Genomic DNA, 21,283 nt, shown 5'->3' with positions numbered 1-21,283 from the left:
TTGAGTCCGCGGCGGATTTCTCCGTCATCCCTAGCTGCAGGCCGAAAATGGGGAGGACCTGAAATGGCACAAGTGCAGCAAGGTGACATGCCCCACAGCCCATCATCACCATCTTCGCCATCTTGACCGCACCCCACACCTGAAAGCAACCACCCACAGCAACCAACACACAATGGTTTAATTGCGCTATGGGAGAAATACATGGGCAGGCCATGGTGCACCACTTGCATGGACTGGAAAAATACCACATTTTTTCTGTTTGAGGATAACACAAGATAGGCAGGGGGAAATGGTGGGATAATGACTGGAGGATGACGACACTGTGTAATGGACCCACAAACTTCCATGAGTGGTCAATCACAAATGTGGAATAAACGGCAGGTGTAGAGACGCCCCAAAGCATAAATGTGCTGGATAGCAAGAGTGATATCTGGTAAGGTACCTGGTCAACTACCTGCAATGTGCTCCTATTGTTGCACTTCAGCCTTGACAACTGTCATTAAGGTGATTTTTTGTTAACAGAGTGAAGATGGTAGGAAGGACCCAGAAGGACTTTTGTTTCCAGCAAGTACAGCCATCATCCCCAAGGCCTGTCTTTTGCTATATGTGATGGAAGGCCAACTCTGTCTTTATCCCATAGCAAGTAGCACCATTTCCAGTGCCTATAAGCAGTGTCTGGCTCATCAGAGTTGTGATATCACCGTCTTTGAACTGTATAAGAAGCCTCAGGTTGGGGCATTCCAGAGTCCTTCTCAGGTTGGGGCATTCCTTCCCAGAGGCATGGGGCCATACTGCTGAAATCACTAGGTGTCTCAGCCACCAGGGGTAAGGCACCATGCTGCTGCTGAAATCACTCAGATTTTCCCCTCCCAGAGGAAAGCCTTCATGCTGAAATCACTGAAGGATGAGTGTCTTTCCTGCTGAAATCACTAGGTTCCTTGTTTGCCAGAGTAAGGTGCCATCAGTGGGTGCCTTGCCTCCCCCAGTCAAGGCTTCCTGCTTTCCTTCCTCTTTACCTGAGACTAAGGGCATCTCTATACAAGCCTAAAATCCTGCATTTAAAACAGGGATTTCTGATTCCATTTTAAATGAAGGATCACAACAACTCCCCTTTTCACCCACTTCCTTTCCCCCATCCCCCCACCCCCTTCCCCCTCCTTCTCCCTGTATCTGAGTCTTCCATTATCTTTCATTGATCTCACTCCTCTTCTTGCCGCTTTAACTCTTTTCACAGAGGAAACTGAAGTGGAATACAGCTGAGTAATTTGATAGCTCATTATCTACCATCTATTTAAAAACAGAACAAAGGGCATTTAGTGCAGGAGACGCCCTGGAGGGTCATGGTGGCATGTAAAGAGCCCACAAACTTATGTGAAGGAGCAATCTCAATCACAGGATAAAAGCTCCGTGTGAAGGAGCCCTAGGAGTTGCAACGTTTGCTAGTTCTTCTCAGAAGGAAAGGGCTTCAGCCCAAGGAAAGATATATTGCTTTTGGAGGTTCTTAGTACAAATTGTAGTCTCCACCCCCTCTTTACCCTCTCTCTGTGTGTGTATGCTTCAAGCCTAGGGATGTATGAAAGTCACTTACCATTTCGTGGATCTGCTTCGCGGTGGGGTGGGGAGGCGCTCCGTCCCTTCCCCCAGAATCCTCGATGGGAGGGGAGGCGCTCCGTCCCTCCCGCTGGAGTCCTGCCCAGCCGGCTCCGCTCCGCGGGGATTCCACAGAGCCGGTGGCCGGCTTCTCCAGCAGCCGGACATCTGGCCGCTGGGCAGCAGGGACACAAATGGCGGCTGCCGTAGCCACCGCTGTTTGCGTCTCTGTATTTAACAGTGATAGGCTACGTAAATATTTACGTAGCCTATCACGGCAAAGTAAAAAAAAAAAGGCGTACGCAAATGGCGGTGGCTACGGCAGCTGCCATTTGCGTTCCTTATTTTTCGCCGTTTTAGTCTACGTAAATATTTACGTAGACTATTACGACGAAAATAAAGGGGAACACAAGTAGCGTAGTGGGCGCTATTTGCGTTCCTTTTTGATTCGCCGTTTTAGCCTACGTAAATATTTACGTAGAAATATTTACATACAAATTTCTAAAAATAGCCCACTACGTTATTTGTGTTCCCCTTTATTTTCTTCATAATAGTCTACGTAAATATTTACGTAGACTAAAACGGCAAAAAATAAGGAACGCAAATGGCGGCTGCCATAGCCACCGCCATTTGCGTACGCCTTTTTTTTTTTTTTTTACCCAGACGTGATAGACTACGTAAGTCTTTACGTAGCCTATCATGTCTGGGTTAAAAAAAAAAGAAAAACAGACCAAACTGCAAATGGCAGCAGTGGCGGTGGCCGGTCGGAAGACCAGCTGCCGCCGCCAAAGCCGCCACTGGAGCCGCCGCTGTCCGGAACATCCACCCCAGGTAAGTCTCATCCTGGGGGGATACGCAGAGGGGGTGGGGAGGAGGCAGGCCATTCTGCCACGGATTTCGGGGGGCCGAATGCCAGTGCATTTGGCCTCACTGAAATCCGTGGCGGAATTCTCCGCCATCCCTACTCAAGCCTCAGGAAGACACCTTCCTGCGATCATGAAATTACTTTTAAGCCTGGAGCTCAGCTTCACCAAGAATGCAGCTAATTTCCCCATCAAGACATAAGTTGATGAAGGCTGGAGCATCCCTAATTGGTCTAACAAATCCATTTGCTCAGGTAATATCCCCCAAACCAGCTTGTGCATTTGAATCTTTGTAAACCTCAATAAATGTGCCATTGTGGTCTTGTCCTCACCAACAGTGTCTGAGTATGGATCTCTTTGGGTGGGAATCACTTTCTTAGCCATAGACGCTCTATTTGCCAATGTCTAAAAATTTCTTATAAGGGTGTGTGTAGGTCTTGTTAGAATGTGTGTGAGTTCATATGCAGGTTTAACAAGAGCACATCATGTAACATCATCATCATCATCCCAGCAATATAACAATAAATAATAGCAACAGTGAAATACTATCCTGTCTTTTGGTCATCAACCTTTAATCTAACCCCGCTCTACTCAGTTCCGCTATACTGTCTGCTGCTTCAGGACCAAGGGCAGGTAAATACCTTGGGCAGGTGGTAGACAGGAAAGCTGAAGACCAGTAGTGTGGTGGCACATCCAGACGACCTAGTGGACTTCCGCACTGACAAGTTGCCCACACTGAGGGAAGGCAGATGCTCTGGGAGCTTTCTACAAGCCAGTTGCCCCAGATTGGACTTCTGGTGTCACCTGATTTCTGCCCCTCTTAGTGCTTCCTGTTGAGCTCAGCAGCTGGGTGACTAATGATTAGCCTATTAATTCCCACTTAATCTTAATTCCTGTTTTTGATGGATAGAGCAGAGCTTTAATTACTTATTTATTCTGATTATTTTTCTTTTCATTTTATATAGTGAAATAATGCTATTTTGCTATATAAAAATGGGAGGGGGGATGAGAGGAAATTGGTAGTCAAAGCCCCTTTCCACTTGGGAAGAGTAACTAACATTAAAGAGCAATTTAAAGTATTATTCAAAGAACAGCCTATTCATCAGTAATTCTACTACACAGTCAAGAGGGAGAAATACAAAGAGTGGGAAGCTTTTAATTAGCATTGGAAAGGATCTTTGCCAAACAGAGCTGACTTCAAGTAAACTTTATAGAAGGATCTTAAAATATCTTTAAAAACATATTTATTGCAGTCAGCATTTGATTTGGTTTACTGTGCTTTTAACTAAGGTTTTATCTGCTGTTGCTGCTATTTTGTTATGTCTTGTTATTTTAATTATTTATGCATATTTTTAGAGTTTGATTATGTATTTTGTATTTTAATTGTTGAAATCTGCTTTGAGGAATTACCCTGAAAAGCAGGCTATAAATCTATTAAATAAAAAAAAAAAGTGTTAGCCCTGGAGAAGGACATTGCTGGATAATATACCATTATTAAGTGCTATGTGGACCCACTATTTTAATTCTGCCTCCAGCTGATTGCAATAAGCAATGCCTCAGCAGTGCTAAAGGCATCTAATGTGGAAGGAACCATAGTTTGAAATAAATTATCTGAATTACAAACAATATAAAATTCCGACCATCTAAATGCCTGTGTTTTGTTGAACAATGGTCAGATTTGTGAAGTGTGAAAATGCCTTTACTTTCATCACCCACAAGTTCAAATACTAGCGGCAGAACAGGAACATCCTAAATAAATGGTAGAAAGTGCAAACCTATTTCAAAACCTCTCACAATGTACAATTTTTAGAATGTTTTCTCCTTCGTTCAATCAATTGTATTAGTTTAAACTAACTGATATTGCCAGCATTGCTTTCAGACAGTATAAATTTACTGTAAAAGTGAAAGCTGCTCAGCAAGCCGAATCGTTATGTGTGTGGAGTTCCTTTTTAGAGGCACTTTGTAGTCCCTGCACATGACTCTACCCGCCAGTCTGCCTTACTGAGAGCCAACATTTACTCTTCCAATTGGTAATTTTAATCATGTTCATTCTACTGAGCATAACAACACTTTGGAACCAGATGTTTTTATTTCCTGGCAGGATTTTTTTTTTTTACAATATGGATTTTCTCTCATACATGATAAACAGTGCCATATATTTGTTGAAATGCCCTTTTCAATTTGAGAGGAAAAAACATGGCTCCCAGTTTCAACAGAATATTATTAAATATCCATGAATGCCCCCAAGGAATAGCAGCAGGTATAGTGATACAGCCCAAATATTAAGTTCTCCATAATATTTTCCATACTTCATACATCATATATTGAAAATGTTATCTTTTTGTTTTGGAAAAGGGGGAGCAAAACCTCTATAACCATATTCAGGTCATTCTAGCTATTCAGAGAGCTTCTTCACACAGAGCTTTTATCCTGCTATTGAGATTGCTCACTTACAAAAGTTTGCGGGTCCTTTTCATGATGTCATCAACCTCCAGGCACATCCATAGGTATTCCTGGTTATTCCATTTTTAAAAGATCTGGAAGTAATGACATATCAAATTAAGTCTGATTCTTGTGCCATTAAAACAGCCACTAGATGGTGCTGTTTCATTGAGTTCTATGGAACCTTGAAAATTAAAAACTTCCCCTCTCAGCAATCATGTGGTCGCAGTCTGGGAGCCTGCGGTAAACCCGGAAAGGCTCCACAACAGGAGGACTGCAGGTTTTTCCTTTAATGTAAAGGCAGCCTAAGACTGCAACCTTGAGTGCTTCCAGATGAGGTTTTTACTGTGCAATTACCTTGCCTCATTCATAGTATTTTACAGGGGTCCAGATGACATTGGCTTCCCTTTGTAACCCTCCCAATTTTCCCATCAATGCTTCAATATTTTTTCTTACCATGGGAAATCCATTAAGGAAGAGAAGCCAGAATAACTGCACAATGTTTTTTTTTTTTATTGGTAGCACTAATAACTGCACAATGTTTTTTTTTTATTGGTAGCACTAAGAGCTGTCCATCTGGAACACCAATGAAGTACTTACTTGAAAACAAGTTGTACTGAAGCTAATGAAACTCACTTCTAAATAAACATAATTAGGATCAAGATATCAGTCATTTTATATTTCATCCTTGTATTCTAAGGACAACAGTACATGTGCATAGACTCAGATGCAATCCTCCAGGTATCCTTCTAACCTGCCCTATTGCCACTTACTTCACAGTCTCTCCCTCACACACACACATACACACACCCCTTTCCATTCATCAATGAAACTGATGAAGTCAGGGAAAAGCCATTGCAAGTTCACCAATGCCTTGCTAATATTATTAATGTATTAAAGTGTGCATTATTGTGTGCATCTAAGTGTAGTTGAAGAGGGGAAAGATCCTTCTCATGTCCTCCTTAGAGTAACTATAGCAATGACAACAGGGAAATGGGATGGACAAGTGACATCTTCTCCAGGGCAAGCCCTCCCATGAAGCAGGGTGAAGCCCCAGTCTCAGGCAGTAGGACAGTTTGCACTGGCACTGGCTTTCTCAGCATCAGTGAAACTGATAAGGTTTTTCCCCCAACCTTGTCAGTTTCACCAGAAAGCAAAGAAGAGTGGTGGTGAAGGACATCTGTCTCTGTAAAACTGACAAGGATTCCCCTCACTTCCATATATGGAGAATGGAAAAGACTTTAAAATGTGAAAAAAAGCCATTCTCAACAACATACAGCTCAGTGGGAAAAAATGGTGAGTGGAGAACTGAAAATGAGCTACAGATAGAAAGCATATGTTTATAAGTGATACAAAAATGCAAGCAACTTGTAATGAAATTGTAAATCCACTTTCCTACATGTACCCATGCCAATAGCCAAAATGTGTAGAAATAAATAAGGATCTGGAGGTGTGCGCACCAACATAAGCTTTGGGCCACCACTCATACACCCACATCTCTAGGAGAGTTTCCTCTATGATATGGTATACAATAGCATCTACCCAAAGCTTTGTTTGGACAAAAGACACTGTCTAGAATAGAGCATTTACCCACTCGAATAATAGAATGCGTATAATACAACAAGGAACTGAGGATGCGCACACCAAATTAAGCTTTGGGGCACCCCAAAGCATATACCTGCACCTCTAAGAAGTGTTTAGTTTATGGTACACATCCACAGCTCATTTAGAATCATTATCTGGAGTCATTACTCATTAAAGAGAACTGTACAAAAATAATTGGAGACAATTATTATGGGATAAAGGGGCACACGCACTTTAGTTGTTTATTTAATCTCCTGAGTGCGCTCTGTGAATAAGGAACTAGTAAACAACTAAGGACACATTTCTATTGATTGTGCCCTCACTGCTCGGAAGCCTCCAAACTCAAAGGCTTCCAAGATTCCTATGCCCTGCCAGGCTGAAGGTGGCAGGGCAGGAGGAGGAGCAGAGGCTATCTTCGCCTCCCCGTCCTCCATGTTTGGTGATTTTCGCTAGAAAATCGCTTTTCAGCCCATCTAATGAGGGCACTTAGTGGGGGGGGGGCAGAGGGAAAGAGCCTAGAGGAGGCTCAAAATAAATTGTATCCTGGCCTCTCTGGTCTCCTCCCCTCCATGCCCACCAGAATGTCCCTTTTCTTCCCCCTCCGAGGTTGGTTTTCCGACCTTGGAGAGGCAGCTGCCACGGTTCTCTCCATGCTGGCTGCGAGGGGGCAGGGTCTGGGGTCAGATCTCCAACTCCTCCTTCTGAGGTCAGTGTGCTGTCTCTGACCTCAGACGGGTTTTCCAAGCAATCCTATGGTCCCTGGGACGCTCTCCCAAGGGCCATAGGATTGCTCTCTCCATGGCTAAACAGCATGGAGGTATTTATTTATTTATTATTTACAATATTTTTATCCCACTTTTCAGCTAGAGATTCCCAGAGCAGCTTACAAATAATAAAAGCTATTCCCTATGAACAGGCTTATAATCTAAAAGATAAGACACAGAAGGAAAAAGGCATAGGGAGGGAAAGCCGGGGGGAAAGCGGGGGGGAATTATTTCAGCAAGGCTGGTACAATGGCCCTGCTTCCCTCTCTCATCTCCCTCAATACAGCCTCCTGGTAGGGACAGTAGACACAGAAGGTGTCTGTTCTTTGACTGCATTCAGCTCTGCCCAGTTATTCCAGTAAACTGGAAAAATGAGAGACATGTCCCTATTAATGGTTTAGCATATTATGTCCCTGGTCCCGTTCTGCTTTTTATTATTAATAAACAGTAAACAATGACATAAAACACCTTCCTTTCTTAAATGAAACAGATTAGATACACTACCTGACTGAGGTGTCATTTAAAGAAATGAGATACCCAGCTAATAAGAAATGGGATCTTTTATTGCTCATTCTTTATTGAAATACAAGTAAGAGCAATTATGTCATGTTAGTATATTCCTGCACTTCCTTGGTAGGCCATCCCATTCTATTAAGCTCTGAGCAGATGATAATCAGTTCAACATAGACTAGACATCTGCATCTCTTCCCACAGAAAGTTTAGGCATGAGGTTTTTAAACTTCCTTTCGAAGGAACACAGCAAATCTGATCTGAGTGCGCACGTGTGTGTGTGTGTACAGTGGTGCAGGTACATTTTAGACCCTGGACTTCATGGTTGGGGGGGGGGCTTTAGATGGCCATGTATTACTTTAAATCCACAACTAACATTTTTCTTCTCCCCACAACCCATGTGCCATTCCATGCTTTACAATTGCTTCTACATTCCTGATATGGTAGACTGTGTGTCGACGATGATGATAACCATCTGAGCATGTGCAGTCTGCATTTTAAGCTCAATTAAACCACCGCACCACCATGAATACAGGGACAACATTGTTTGCTCCTGCTGCTCTGATGCCCTCATCACCTGCACTCTCTGGGTGGTCCTTTGCCCCAAGGTCGAGCCCTAGCTGCCCCTCTGTCTTGGCACGGCGTCATCACTCTTGCACCAACGCGTACGCCCCTTAAAGGGGGGGGGGGTTCTTCTGTTATCCTTTACAGCATTTTTAATTTGGGGTGGGGGGGATTCTTTATAACCGTCGGTCTTGCCACACAAGGCCGTGGCAAACATTGCCGGGTGGAAGGTACAGCGCCCGTCGGGACACTCGCAGCGGCGCCTCAGCGTGGGCCGCCAGCGAAGCGCGGCGCGCTGAGAGGAAAAGGGCGGGCGCCACTGTGTCTTCGAGAGCGGGATGGTGGTCGGGTCCCGCCCCCAGCAGCAGCCCCGGCCCAAGTGGCTGCCTCCTCCTCCTCTTCCTGCCGGCCTCCTCGCCGCAGTTCCCTTCCTTCCCGAGCTGGGGCCAAGGAGACGCGCGGCTGCTCAGCCAGCCATGGCGGGAGAAGGGCTGCCCCGCGCGCCAGCGAGCGAATGCCCGGCGGCGGGGAGGCCGAGGAGGAGCGGGAGGCGCCGCTGGCGGTTGGCGCCGGCGTCTGGGCCGTTGGCCGTTGGCTCGCTGGTGCTGCTGGTGCTGGCGGCGACGATGACCGAAGAGGCGGGGACCGCCGAGGCAGCGCAGGGCTCGGGCGACGAGAAATGCCATTACTACGCCGGGGGCGAGGTGTACCCAGGCGAGGCATCGCGGGTGCCCGTCAAGGACCACTCGCTGCACCTCAGCAAGGCCAAGAGTAGGTGCCTGACAGGCCCGCCGAGCCGTGCGGGAGGGCGAAGAGGAGGGCCGGGACGGGCGGGGGAGGGAGGGAAGAAGCTGCCGCAGCGACCTTCCTGCCTCGCTTCATCCGTGGCGGGGAGGGAAAAGCCCGGGCGGTAAGCGGGGAACCTCAGCCCTGGCTTCTCCCGCCCTCCGGCGCTTTGCTGACGGGGCTCCTCGTCCCGCAGCGGCCATGTACCGATAAGAATAGTCGTAATAACCACCAACCCCCTCACATAACCTAACGCTTTTCCCGCTTCAGTTTTTTCGCCCCTCTTCTTGGGAAAGAGAATTCACGGGGGTGGGAAGGTTGGAAGGAGACATGTAGACGTTGATCTGCGCAGAGGGCCGTGGCTGGAGACAAGGCGGAGGAGGAGGAGGGAAGAACAGCATTTCGCGACAACTTGCCCTGATTCCACTGGGTGACACCGTGTATGTCTACTACAAAAAAAGAAAGCGGCCTGTGGAGCTTTAAACGACAGATTTATTCTGCCATAAGCTTATGCTACAATAAATCTGTTGAAGTTGGCACACACGTCTTTCTTGTGTCTTCTTAAGCTGCCAACGTGTAGCCAATAAAGTGCTATTTCCTAAAAAGAAATTCACACCCTTTAAAAGTATTCTCTCCCCGCACTCTCCCCAATAGCAGAATAGAAATGGGTTAAAATAAACAGCAGTAGCACCTCCCTTTTCCAAATATTTGCTTTCCTTTGCCTATACACAGTTGATAAGAACTTTTGGTAAAGGACACGTCAGACAAAGTCTATTGGTTTAAAGTGCAGAGAGGTAGGAGAATCAGACTGTTTAGATGACTACAAGGAAGACGCTTGTTGAAGCCAAAAAGATGTCAGTCTAAAGCATTGTGAAAGCGCAGAAAGATATTTTGTACTACTGTATTAGTACAATGAACCAATATGCTTTATTTCTAGAAGTTTCTCGTGTCTCTTATTTGGGAAACTGCAGGATTGAATCATACTGGCAGACTTTTAGTTTTTACAGACAGCTTGTAGAGGCTATGATACAAAGAAGATGGGCTAATTCAGTAGTTTAGCTGTCAGAATTAGCAAAGTTCTGACTGCATGCACCATCCTTTCTTGGGAGCATATATCACCAGATCATAGCCAAAGGCTTTAGATTGTCACTGTAAACCAGTTTCTAGATTCCACTAGCCATTACAAAATCCTTAGCAAGTAATTTAAGAGTTCATATAAATCTGCCACTGTAAATAGAACGCATAGATTGATTCAGTGAGAGGGTGTTTCGTAAAAACATGTTTCAACTATTGGTCTTTTAAAGCAGCGATCCTATACTCATGTGGATGCTCTACTGAAATCAATGGGAGTTACTTCTAAGTAGACATGTGTAGGATTGCACTTTGTTTAATCATTAAACTGCTCTAGTCTTTATTTCAAACTTGGGTTGCAGTTCAACCACAGTCATATGCTTTCAATTGTATTTAATTTCAGTGACATTAAGCACTGATAACTGGTCTAGATTACTACTTCGCAGAGGTGTCACTGAAGATACACTCCCCTTATGGAGCATGAGTAAACAAACGTTTTGCAGAATTTCACGTCCACAACCTTCAGCACTGATGTAGTTTGCTAACCATTTAGCCACCATTTCTTAGCACACAACTCAATTCCAACATATTCCATTCATTTCTAACCTTTGTCTTATACATATTGCCTATAGTGTGCTAAATAGGCTTACAGCAGGTATGTTTCCAAATCTAGACTTCTGCAGTGTTACTTTTTGTAAACCGAAATATATTTGGCTCAACAATCATAAGTAAAATAAGATGAACTTTGCATATTTTATACCATTTAAATAATGTTTTATAGAGCAATGCTTATCCAATGAATTTCCTAACAATAAAACTTCACATCCAGATCCTAAACATTTGAGCTTACGTATCTGCGCACATCACCAGCAATGAAGTTATATGTGTGGTAGTACACTGGTATATCTTGGTTAGTACACCAATTCCCAAGACCTTGTATGTTGTTGCAGCAAGTCATAAGTGCAGTTGAAATACATTTTCCACCACTTGAGTTCTTCCAGGATTGCTTCTTTAAAATGAAATATATACATTTTTTTTCAATCTGCTACAATGGAAGTATTATTCTCTAATTCATTTTGCTTGATAAAAAAAAAAATCTTGTGTGTACCTGGATTTTGAGCATGCACTTAAAAACTTATCCTTTTTTATTTTTTTAGTTTCTAAACCAGCACCTGATTGGGAAGGAACAGCAGTCATAAATGGAGAATTTAAAGAGCTGAAATTGTCAGACTATGAAGGAAAATATGTTGTTTTCTTCTTTTATCCTCTTGACTTGTAAGCAACATCCTTGCAATACATAAATATTTTCACCTATGATGCTTGTTGATCAAAGGAATTGTAGCAGGTATTAATTGCTAATTTTAGACAAAAGTTTCACTCCTTAGGTGAAAGGAGTAAAGGCTTTTATTTTTTGCATGTTAAAAATATTAAAGGTGGGGGGCAGAAGTCCCATGGATTATATATTAAATCCTTTGTAGCACAAACATATATTTGCTTCTGAACCTGGGAAAGCAAGATTGGAAAGAATAATGTCAATTCAATATTCTAAATCAATTGAAAACACTTTCAGCTGGAAACACTTTCAGTCAGCACTAAGACTTGTAGGGAGCATTGTCTGAGGGGCCATAGGATACTGGAGATTCCCCCCTCTGAGGTCAGATACAGCGCTCTGACCTCAGAAGGAGAAGTCGAAGATCCAACCCCCCCCTCTCGCAGACCCTTTGCTGCTGGTTCAGAAAGAACCACACCAGCTGCCCTCTGGGGTCGGAAAATCAACCTGAGAGAGCGGGGGAAAGGGGGTGTTCCAGTGGGCAAGGAAGAGAGGAGAGCAGAAAGGCCAGGAAACAAGTTATCCTGAGCCTATGCCTGCCTCCTTCCCTCTCCCTCTGAAACACTGTTGCTAGATGGGCTAAAAAGCCCATCTAGCAAAATATGCAGGGCAGGAGGATGGGGAGGTGAAGATTCTCTCCACCACTCCTCCCACTCTGCATTGGCTGATTGGAAGCCTCTGGGTTCAGGGGCTTCCATTCACTGAAAGCACAACTGATAGGATTGTGCCCTTAAAGAACAATCGTATGGATCCTAGATAGTGTCTGATGGACCACAGGATGCTGAGGATGTCCCCCTCTGAGGCCATAGGCAAAGCTACAAACTCAGAGGGAGAGATCGAAGTGTGGACTCCCCTCCAAGCACCACCCAGTTGTTGCGGCAAGCTCTGTGGCCACTCTGTCTCCCAGGCTCAAGCAGGCAAATTCCCTCCCTCCTTTTCCATTTTTTTCCAAATGACATCCTTACTGTTCTGTCGTTCCTAGAGACCACTGGGCATGCTCAGTCTTCATCAGACTGTACAGTTTTGTTTCTTTAAACTTACAAAAAATAATATATTTCTGCATGCCTGGGGAGTTCCCTTAAGTATACAGAAATCACTACCATGTCCCAAATTTGCAGAAACCACAACATCATCTGTGAGCAGCTCCCTCCTGAAACTTCTTCCTATTTGCAAGCCTTGAACACCGTTACAAAGATCCAAGTTAGCCAAGTCGTTTCAGTTTTCACAGTGCAACAAGGGCAGAGTATAGTTCATAGATTCCTGAAATGAAATATGATAATCTCCTAGTGTACAAAATGATGTAGATCCTGACTGCTGCTTGCAGAATGTAAATCAAACTTTGTATCTAATGGTATTCTCCAAGTACTTGCCATGTCTCCAAATAAGTATTCAGGATGACCTTTTTCAGCAGCTATACCAACAAGGTCACAAATACGCTGGCAGTTGAAGGATATTACACAAGCATTGCAGCTTCCAAAAATTTTAGAGTAGGATGTTATTTTCTCTAATATAATATAAAGGAGAAGAAAATGCAGTGGAACAAAACTTGTTTTTATACATTGCAGAAAACTTCGATGAAGAAAAGATGTACAGAAAACAGTTAAACTCTGCATTAGTGATGTAACAAGGAGCTATTTTAACTCTCAGAAATTTAGAATGTAATCTCTTTTTCAAAACTTTAGCACATTTGTGTGTCCAACGGAGATAATTGCCTTTAGTGACAGAATTGAAGAATTCAGATCAATAGATGCTGAAGTCGTAGCTTGCTCGGTAGACTCGCAGTTCACTCATTTAGCATGGTATGTCCTTTTTTCTCCTCCTTTTGTTTATACATATTATTGGTGGCTGGTGGTTTGATTTTATGTGCAAAGTAGAAATCTTTTTAGAAAACTTTGGGCTCAATCCAGTTGGACCTGTATGCGTGCCATTACGTACCCACAGCTACTGCATGAGCACAGCTCACAGGAGGCCTGTAAATGGGTCGAGGAGCTTGTTGGCAGGAAATTCCTGCTTGTGGAGCAGTGCTCACAGGAGAAGGTGAGGAAGATCCAAAGGACTACCGGATCACACCTGTGAAATTCACTACCTAGTATGCGGAGCTATGTATCAGAACAAAAGTATTAGAATAAAAGTAATGCTTTACAGTATTTGCATTTGTAACCCCTTTTTAATAAATTCATAATGAATCTGAGGATCTTACTTAAATGATATATTGGTCGCTAAAAGAACATTTATTACTTGTAAAACCATTTGGGTCAACATGAGAATCGCACGTGGCAGCTTGATCTTTCGTTGTGTTTTTTTTTCTTAATCTGATAGAACTGAATCCACAGCGGTAGTAAAATATGCTTAAAAACAATTCTGTTGATTATTAAATTATTGATACAAAGTATCTAAGTATGAAATAATTCTCACTGAAGTATTTGGTGATCTTTATTGCAATAGGATTAATACACAACGAAAACAAGGAGGACTCGGACCAGTGAAGATACCACTTCTTTCAGATTTGACACACCAGATTTCAAAGGATTATGGGGTTTATCTAGAGGACCAAGGACATGCTCTTAGGTATAATGTTCTTAGGTATAATGTTAACTGTTCTTAGGTATAATGTCAACTGTTCCATTTTCTCCTGTTGCTGCGAATGTGACGTAGTTAAGCATTGTTGCCGTGTTTCTCCTGAATGAAGCTGTATCAAAGTTCTGTTATATCCACCACACAAGAGCTTGTTTGAAAAAAGGTTGTAATATCAAAATCACAAATTTTGCAACAGCAATTCTTTAGACAGAAGCTGGGTGTGAAAAGAGCACAGTCCTTAAATGTTGGGTTAGCAAATGAAATAGTTAATACAATAATCTAGGTATGCAAAGAGCAAGCTGATGGATATTTATTGTTTCTATCTCTTAAATTTTTTCATGTTCACTCAGAGGCCTGTTCATTATTGATGACAAGAAAATTCTTCGACAAATAACAATGAATGATCTTCCAGTCGGCAGATCCGTGGATGAAACTCTTCGTCTAGTACAAGCGTTCCAGTACACTGACAAACATGGAGAAGGTATTTCCACTCTTAAATATTTTGACAGTGAGAATTATTACCACATGTAACTGTGGTAGGCCTGGAATCTAGTTCATTGTAATTTTTACTTCAAAATTTCACTGTTCCAAGATCCAGCAGCCCTGAAATTGCATTGTCTTCTTCCTGTGTATGATATGCAGAAACCACTACAGAAATGAGTGGTAGCAGTGAATACTCCCCCTTCTTCACTTCCTTTGTTCCAATGTAAATCCCAAAAACATAGGATAGTAAAGAACTAGGCAAAACAATTTACTAGATTTGCAACAGCCAGAACTGAACCACAAAACTCTGCCATTATAAGTGGAAAGACATTGCCAATTGGTGATCAAACACACATTAGCTTATGCCAAATTTGGGCTAGCCATCCACATCTCTCAAGATTATTTTCATCACTAGATCAGCAGCTTGTGTAAGTCTGTAAAGCTTAATTTACCACCAGGACTTTGACCTTGCTGTGGTCCCACTGATTTACATTAACTGATTCCCAACAGATTAAGTTGCTGGTGTATTACTTTTGCTGCTTGTGACTATTATAACTAAAAGCAAATGAAAGTGTGCAAAGTCCTATGGATACAATTTTTCCACTGACTACCCTGTATGTATTTTGCTATTGCTTGCTGCTTTCAATTGAGGAAATACTCTGAATCTCTACAGCAAACACTGGATTTTGATTTGAGTAATTTAAGAGGGTGCTTTTAAATTTATTGTATTGGGCAGATTTTTGAAGAGCACTTTCTGCTTGCATGAATTTTACTCTCACTACAACACATATTCTGTTTCTTCAGCATGGATATAGAAGCAAGTTGCACTGGAACCACTGAGCTAGACTGGCTTAGGAGTTAAGGCATGTGATCAAATGTGCATAAGCAGACTTTGAACGTGAACCTGCAGATTAGAATTTGGTTAAATATTCAATTGCCTGTTCAGAAAACATGATTTTTCTAGAAAGCAAGTAAAACTGGGACTGTTTCATATTTAGTCAAGTGACTGACGGATCTTAAACAAGTTTGATCAAAACATTAAATTAAAGCAGGCTTCAGTGCTGCAGAAATACCTGGATCCTGGCACTGGTTATAAAACTACGAGGGGTAGCTGAAACGTTCTCAGCCTATGTCTAAGACCAATTATTGCAGACAACCCATGGGCCGCATGCTAATAGCAGTGAGGAAACAGCTGTCTGGACCAGGATTGCTTAAGGGAGGGAAGCTTTAAACTCTTCCTCCAATGATCCCTTCCCTGATTTCAGCAGGCAGGGAGGAGAGGTTTGAACGTCCCTATTCTTGTACATTGAGATGTGGGTGGGTGGAGGGAAGGGTGTATGCGTGTGCATGCATATATTCATGTATGGTCCCTAACTTACCACGGGGCACTGCATGCGGCCTTCAGGTCCAAAAAGGATGACCACCCCTGATTTAGGATAAGAACTTTTCAATCACCCCATCATATATACATTTACGCTTGCAGAAAACTGATGCTTTTCTTATCTTGGCAATAGATATTTGGCTGCAGTAGGGCTAATCTACAAAACAAGAATAGGAACGTAGGTTTTCTTACTACCAGGTTAACATTTCTTTTTATTGCCTTCTCAGTTTGCCCTGCTGGTTGGAAACCAGGCAGTGAAACAGTAAGTTGAGGTTTATATTACAGTTTGAAAAATGCCTATTATTGCACTCTCTATTTGAAACATGTTCTCTTATGTTTTGTGGGGAATGTCACCAGCAGTTCACAAGCAAGGTGAAAGCAATTTGAATGCCATTTGCAAACTAGGTGGCTGCCCTGCATGAAAATGAAAGTTGCCACAGGACCTCTGTGACATATTACATGCTTCATGTTTTTCTCATCACCCTGCCCCGCAGTTTGAAGTAGTGGCATTTTGGGCCTGAGTCAGCCCTGAACTTCTTCTAATTGCCAACATCTACTCATTTTCTCAAGTACTCTGGCAAGATGCAACACTAATTCTTCTACCACATGCAAGTGTTTAACTTTAATACTAGGAAGACAGTGTATACAGTTTGCAGTAACAACTAATTTGTTCAGTTATTCAGGACAGAAATTTATGGCTAGACCTTTCCTTTTACTTCTTCACCATGTCTCTATTTCTCCCTGCTTTTCTAGCATGTCTTAGTTTCTACGATTTCATTTTGATAATTTCAGTTTGATTTTCAAATCAGATTTTCACTTTGGAGGAAAAAATTAAGAATATTCCAAAAAAAGCTTGCATATTACATTACTGTTCCACAAAGAGCTGGCAGTATAGGTTGTGAAAAAAAAACACTATTAATATTTTGCCCTGGAACTCTACATCATTTCAGTAGGAAGGAACAAAAAAAAAAGGGTACCAGCATTTTTGTTCTCCTGGTAACTTGTATCAGTAAATACATGAATATCACATCTTTGCTTATCACTGAGCACATTCAGTTAAAATATCATTAAATGAGTAGTTTATAAACATTCTGCAGTATTACTTGCCATTTATTTCTACAGCATAGTGACTTTGAGAATAAACATGAAAATCAAGGTTATCGATCAGCTTTTTGGCCGCTAACCTGATCAGTGCAACCAAGAATGGAATGAATGGGCATGCATAATGTAGTTTTTCACATGTGGGACTGTGGACACGACACAAAAGAACAATGCATCCAAACATCAAGACACTCCTACATACCATAGCACAGTTCCATGTTACTGAAAGACACAGATGATTCCAGTCTTTCCCTCTTCTGACTTTGGTCACAACCTATAGAATGTTAGGTACACCTAGGTACCAGTGAAATCAGTGGTGAGGGGGGAAACAATTCTATATTCACATTATGCCAGGGGTGTTGGGGGAGGCTGCTGTTACACTGGTAGAACAGCCACCATATCCAGTGTATGCTCAGCCCAAAGGAGGAAAAACGCAAAGTAGAAAATACAAAAGTGGTGCAAAAACAACAGATAGGCTCACAGAGTCCCTGGAAATGCTGCCAGTGATCACCAGTCAGGACTATGCCAGCAATGATGCCCTCTTATTACCCATAAACAGAGGCAGCCAATGAATTCACAATGGCAAGGATATGCCCCCCAAAACATGCCCTTGTATGATCATACAACCATTGTGTGATCTCCCCACTATTACCAGTCCATAGGCATCCCTAAAGGCAGGGCTTTGAATCCTCTTGTATTACTCATAACTGCTGTTTTGGAGCACAAAGAGGAAGGAGAGTCCACACAACACAGCACCCACATAGCTGCATGGGCAGGAAGCCTGCAGAGAGCACGCACAGCCTTACTGAGACAAGACCCACCCAGGTAGGAAAGACTTGACCAGCAGCCAAGGGCCAGGACATGCAACAGGGAGAGCCATCGACACACACAGACAGCAACTGCCTCCAGTGGCTCACTGTGTAGGGCATGGGGTTAAGAAACAGGAGGCAGGATTTTGAGCCTCACCAGGGTGGAAGTGACATACCCACATTCACCTTTTGTATCCCCAGAAAAAAAGTCATAGGGAGCAAGAGACATAGCATTTGATTGCCAAACTGTTGTTTGGTTACTAGGAGTACTTCATTGACTGCTCTGCTGCTCTTTTCCCATTAGGATCACTTCCCCTTTCTTGGTTAACAATATGGTGGTTTACCACAATATGCGAATTGGTGTAACCATAGTTACTACTAAGCAGGAAACTATGTCTGTCTGTTGGTTTGTTTATTTATTACATTTATATCCCGCCATTTATCCTCTTTAAGAAACCCAAGGCGGCGTACATAATCCTCCTCTCCGTTTTATCCTCACAACAACCACCCTGTGAGGTAGGTTGGGTTGAGAGTCTGTGACTGGCCCAAAGTCACCCAGTGAGCTTCCATGGCCGAGTGGGGACTAGAACCCAGATCTCCCAGCTCCCAGTCCAACAGTCCAGCCACTACACCACATTGGCTGTCTTGGGTGTGGATGGAGGTGCAAAACACAAAGGCTCACAGGGTGCTTCCAGTTATAGTGACATTTGAACCAAACCTATGTTATGTTCATACAGGGCATTCTTGCTCTGATTCCAGTAGCAACTTTCTTAATCACAAATTAATGTATGATTCTTAATTTGTCTATTAATTGTCTATCTTAATTTGTCTATATACTGCTCTTAGAACAATTGATTTTCTGTGGTCTTGAAGTTCAGTCCCTTTTCCTTCAAGTATGTGCTGTTTTTAGTGTTACAGCACATGAAGTATAGCCTAAAATTGAACATATTTGTTTTGGCCAGAACCCAAGCAGCCATGTGTGATATTATGCATACAGCCCATTGCTTTTTACACCCTCCCCTCTTCCTGTGTAGTACCATGTCCTACCTCAGAAAGGCATTTGATGTGGTTTGAAAGGGTCTACAGCCAGAAGGGGAAGAAAGCTGTCCTCCATGCATTGCGAGCATGCTTTGTACACATGTATGTGCCGCTTTAGATCCCCACCACTTTTTCTGGTGAAATTGTACTTTGTAGTATTTTTTCAGGCAGCTGTGACTAAGACAACTTTAAACAGCTGCAGTTTGCTTTAGCCAATTTCTCCCATTTCCTCCAACCTAAAATGATATTGTTGTAATGCCTCCTTATATTACAAGAGCAGTTCTTAACAGGAACAGAAGTGATGTACAGTCACAGAGTTTTTTAATGCACTGTTTGATTATCTTAATTGAGTATATCTGTGGCTAATTGCAGTTATGCTTAAGTAGGACTAGGTAAATGTATAGAATTCAACTAGTTATAAAACTAGTTCATGAATTCTGTTAGCTGTCTAAGGTCACGTTGTCTCCCCCCCCCCCCCCCGTTTTTGAAAGAAAGGTGGGATAAAGCACTCATACGCACACACCAAAAGTACATTAACATATGTAGCCATGCCTTCTACATGTGTTTAGATCAAACCTGAAGATGCTATGAGAATGTGGTGGTCAAGAGAAGAGCTGTAAGTATACTTGGGCACAGATGTTAATGTAAGGACATCATTACAGGGTGGATGTGGCTAATATACATCCTTTAATCAATGCAGGCCTTATTTCACTTTCGCATATATATAGGAAACATCAGATCTGTTTGGGTTTTGATGGTGACACTTTTTTCCTTACACAGATAATTCCAGATCCTGCAGGAAAATTGAAGTATTTTGGTAAAGTGAACTGACTGCTTTCTTCTAAACACATAAACTCACAACTAAGAAGCTGCCAATAAAGTTTTGATTTTGATAATTGCATGTGTGTTGATTTGTAGTAGAAGCCTACAGACATTTAGTGTGTGTGTGGGGGGGGTGTTTGCGCCCTAAGTAAAATGATGGCAGTGAGGTGGTGAAGCACAGTCAAAATATTAGCAGGTAAAGTAATTTTTTACTGAATTAGATGCCTCATGAGATCTGACACCTTAACCCCACAAGGAGTTGAATCCAACAAGACATATAACCCAACTGTATGCATGTTTATTCTGAAGCAAGCACCACTGAGTTCAATAGAATTTAGTAAATGCGCAAATGACTGTAGTCTTTGTCAAAATTTAATAGCCTTCAATGTGTTCCTAAGTTCACTTTGGTATCAAGGACAAAATATTTAAGAAAACAATCTATTACAAATTGCTATTCCCCATGACACTTAGTGGCACATGTGCAGGTTGCGCAACGTCTGACACATTCCACTGTGTCTAACATTGTTTTTCACACTTCTTTGCTTTCTAGAAATACTGTCAATAGAATTTACCATTAATTCCCCAAAGCTTGTAATTTTTACTTGAGCAGAAATAATTTTCAATCTTAATAGAAGAAACAGTCAATTTTAAGTTTCAGGAAATTATTCAGCCTGTATTGTGTGATCAGATTCAACAATTCAGACTTTCAAGTATTCTTTGATCAGTTTTGAAATCCATGAGTGGCAGCAAACAGAAATAAGGATTTTAAGAAAGGTATGGGCAGAAAGTAGATAAGGGTGCACTAGTAAATTACCAGCCAGTTTCTGGTGGACCAGTCAGTGCTTGCTGGTTCCTTGAATTCTAGCCTGATTAGTTTGATTATTCAGGTTGGCTAACAATCAAAAGTCAATAAATCAAATACCAAACACTAAATTACAATGTCAGATTTATATATTTTCTATTGTTGCCTATTCTCAGATAGAGTGATATGCGACTCCTATAGACGTAGAGGCATGACTATGCTTCAAACTTCCACCAGGGGGAGTTGGCTTCTCAGTCTTGGAAGTGCTACAGCTCAGGAAAAGTTTTGTTGTTTATTCGGTCAGTTGCTTCGGACTCTTCGTGACTTCATGGACCAGCCCACGCCAGAGCTTCCTGTCGGCTGTCGCCACCCCCAACTCCCCCAAGGTCGAGTCCGTCACCTCCAGAATATCATCCATCCATCTTGCCCTTGGTCGGCCCCTCCTCCTTTTGCCTTCCACTTTCCCTAGCATCAGCATCTTCTCCAGGGTATCCTGTCTTATTATGTGGCCAAAGTACTTCAGTTTTGCCTTTAATATCCTTCCCTCAAGTGAGCAGTCTGGCTTTATTTCCTGGAGGATGGACTGGTTTGATCTTCTTGCAGTCCAAGGCACTCAGAATTTTCCTCCAGCACCACAGTTCAAAAGCATCTATCTTCCTTCGCTCAGCCTTCCTTATGGTCCAGCTCTCGCAGCCATAGGAAAAGTACCCCAACTAATAAAACTTCAAGATGCAACTAGTGTACAGAAAGAAACTTTCATGAAAAG

At 42.5% G+C, this 21,283-nt stretch overlaps 1 protein-coding gene across 2 annotated transcripts; it reads left to right on the top strand.

The window, feature by feature from the left end:
* Positions 1-8,767: 8,767 nt before the first annotated feature.
* Positions 8,768-20,645, top strand: PRDX4 (peroxiredoxin 4). 2 transcript variants are annotated; one of them, XM_084844029.1, is made up of 8 exons: positions 8,768-9,088; positions 11,332-11,449; positions 13,187-13,303; positions 13,950-14,072; positions 14,432-14,562; positions 16,173-16,207; positions 19,463-19,509; positions 19,674-20,645. In XM_084844029.1, exons 1-8 carry the CDS (start codon positions 8,794-8,796, stop codon positions 19,675-19,677), a joined length of 870 nt encoding a protein of 289 aa, XP_084700155.1. In that variant the 5' UTR covers positions 8,768-8,793; the 3' UTR covers positions 19,678-20,645. The 2 variants fall into 2 exon arrangements, with proteins under 2 accessions (XP_084700155.1, XP_084700154.1); XM_084844028.1 differs by lacking the exon at positions 19,463-19,509.
* Positions 20,646-21,283: the final 638 nt, after the last annotated feature.

This window comes from Heloderma suspectum, chromosome 3 (genome assembly GCF_057233095.1).
Source record: "Heloderma suspectum isolate Gila_16-S chromosome 3, 16-S_ref, whole genome shotgun sequence".
Taxonomy (NCBI): domain Eukaryota; kingdom Metazoa; phylum Chordata; class Lepidosauria; order Squamata; family Helodermatidae; genus Heloderma; species Heloderma suspectum.
Note: the sequence above shows the minus strand (reverse complement) of the source record. Positions and strands in the feature narration are given on the sequence as shown.

Bases quoted from the DNA above. Each gene is read 5' to 3' on its own strand.
- PRDX4 (XM_084844028.1), top strand. From the start codon at position 8,794: ATGGCGGGAGAAGGGCTGCCCCGCGCGCCAGCGAGCGAATGCCCGGCG. The intron at 9,089-11,331 runs GTAGGTGCCTGA...TTATTTTTTTAG, and splicing joins GCACCTCAGCAAGGCCAAGA to TTTCTAAACCAGCACCTGAT. The intron at 16,208-19,673 runs GTAAGTTGAGGT...TTCCTTACACAG, and splicing joins GGAAACCAGGCAGTGAAACA to ATAATTCCAGATCCTGCAGG.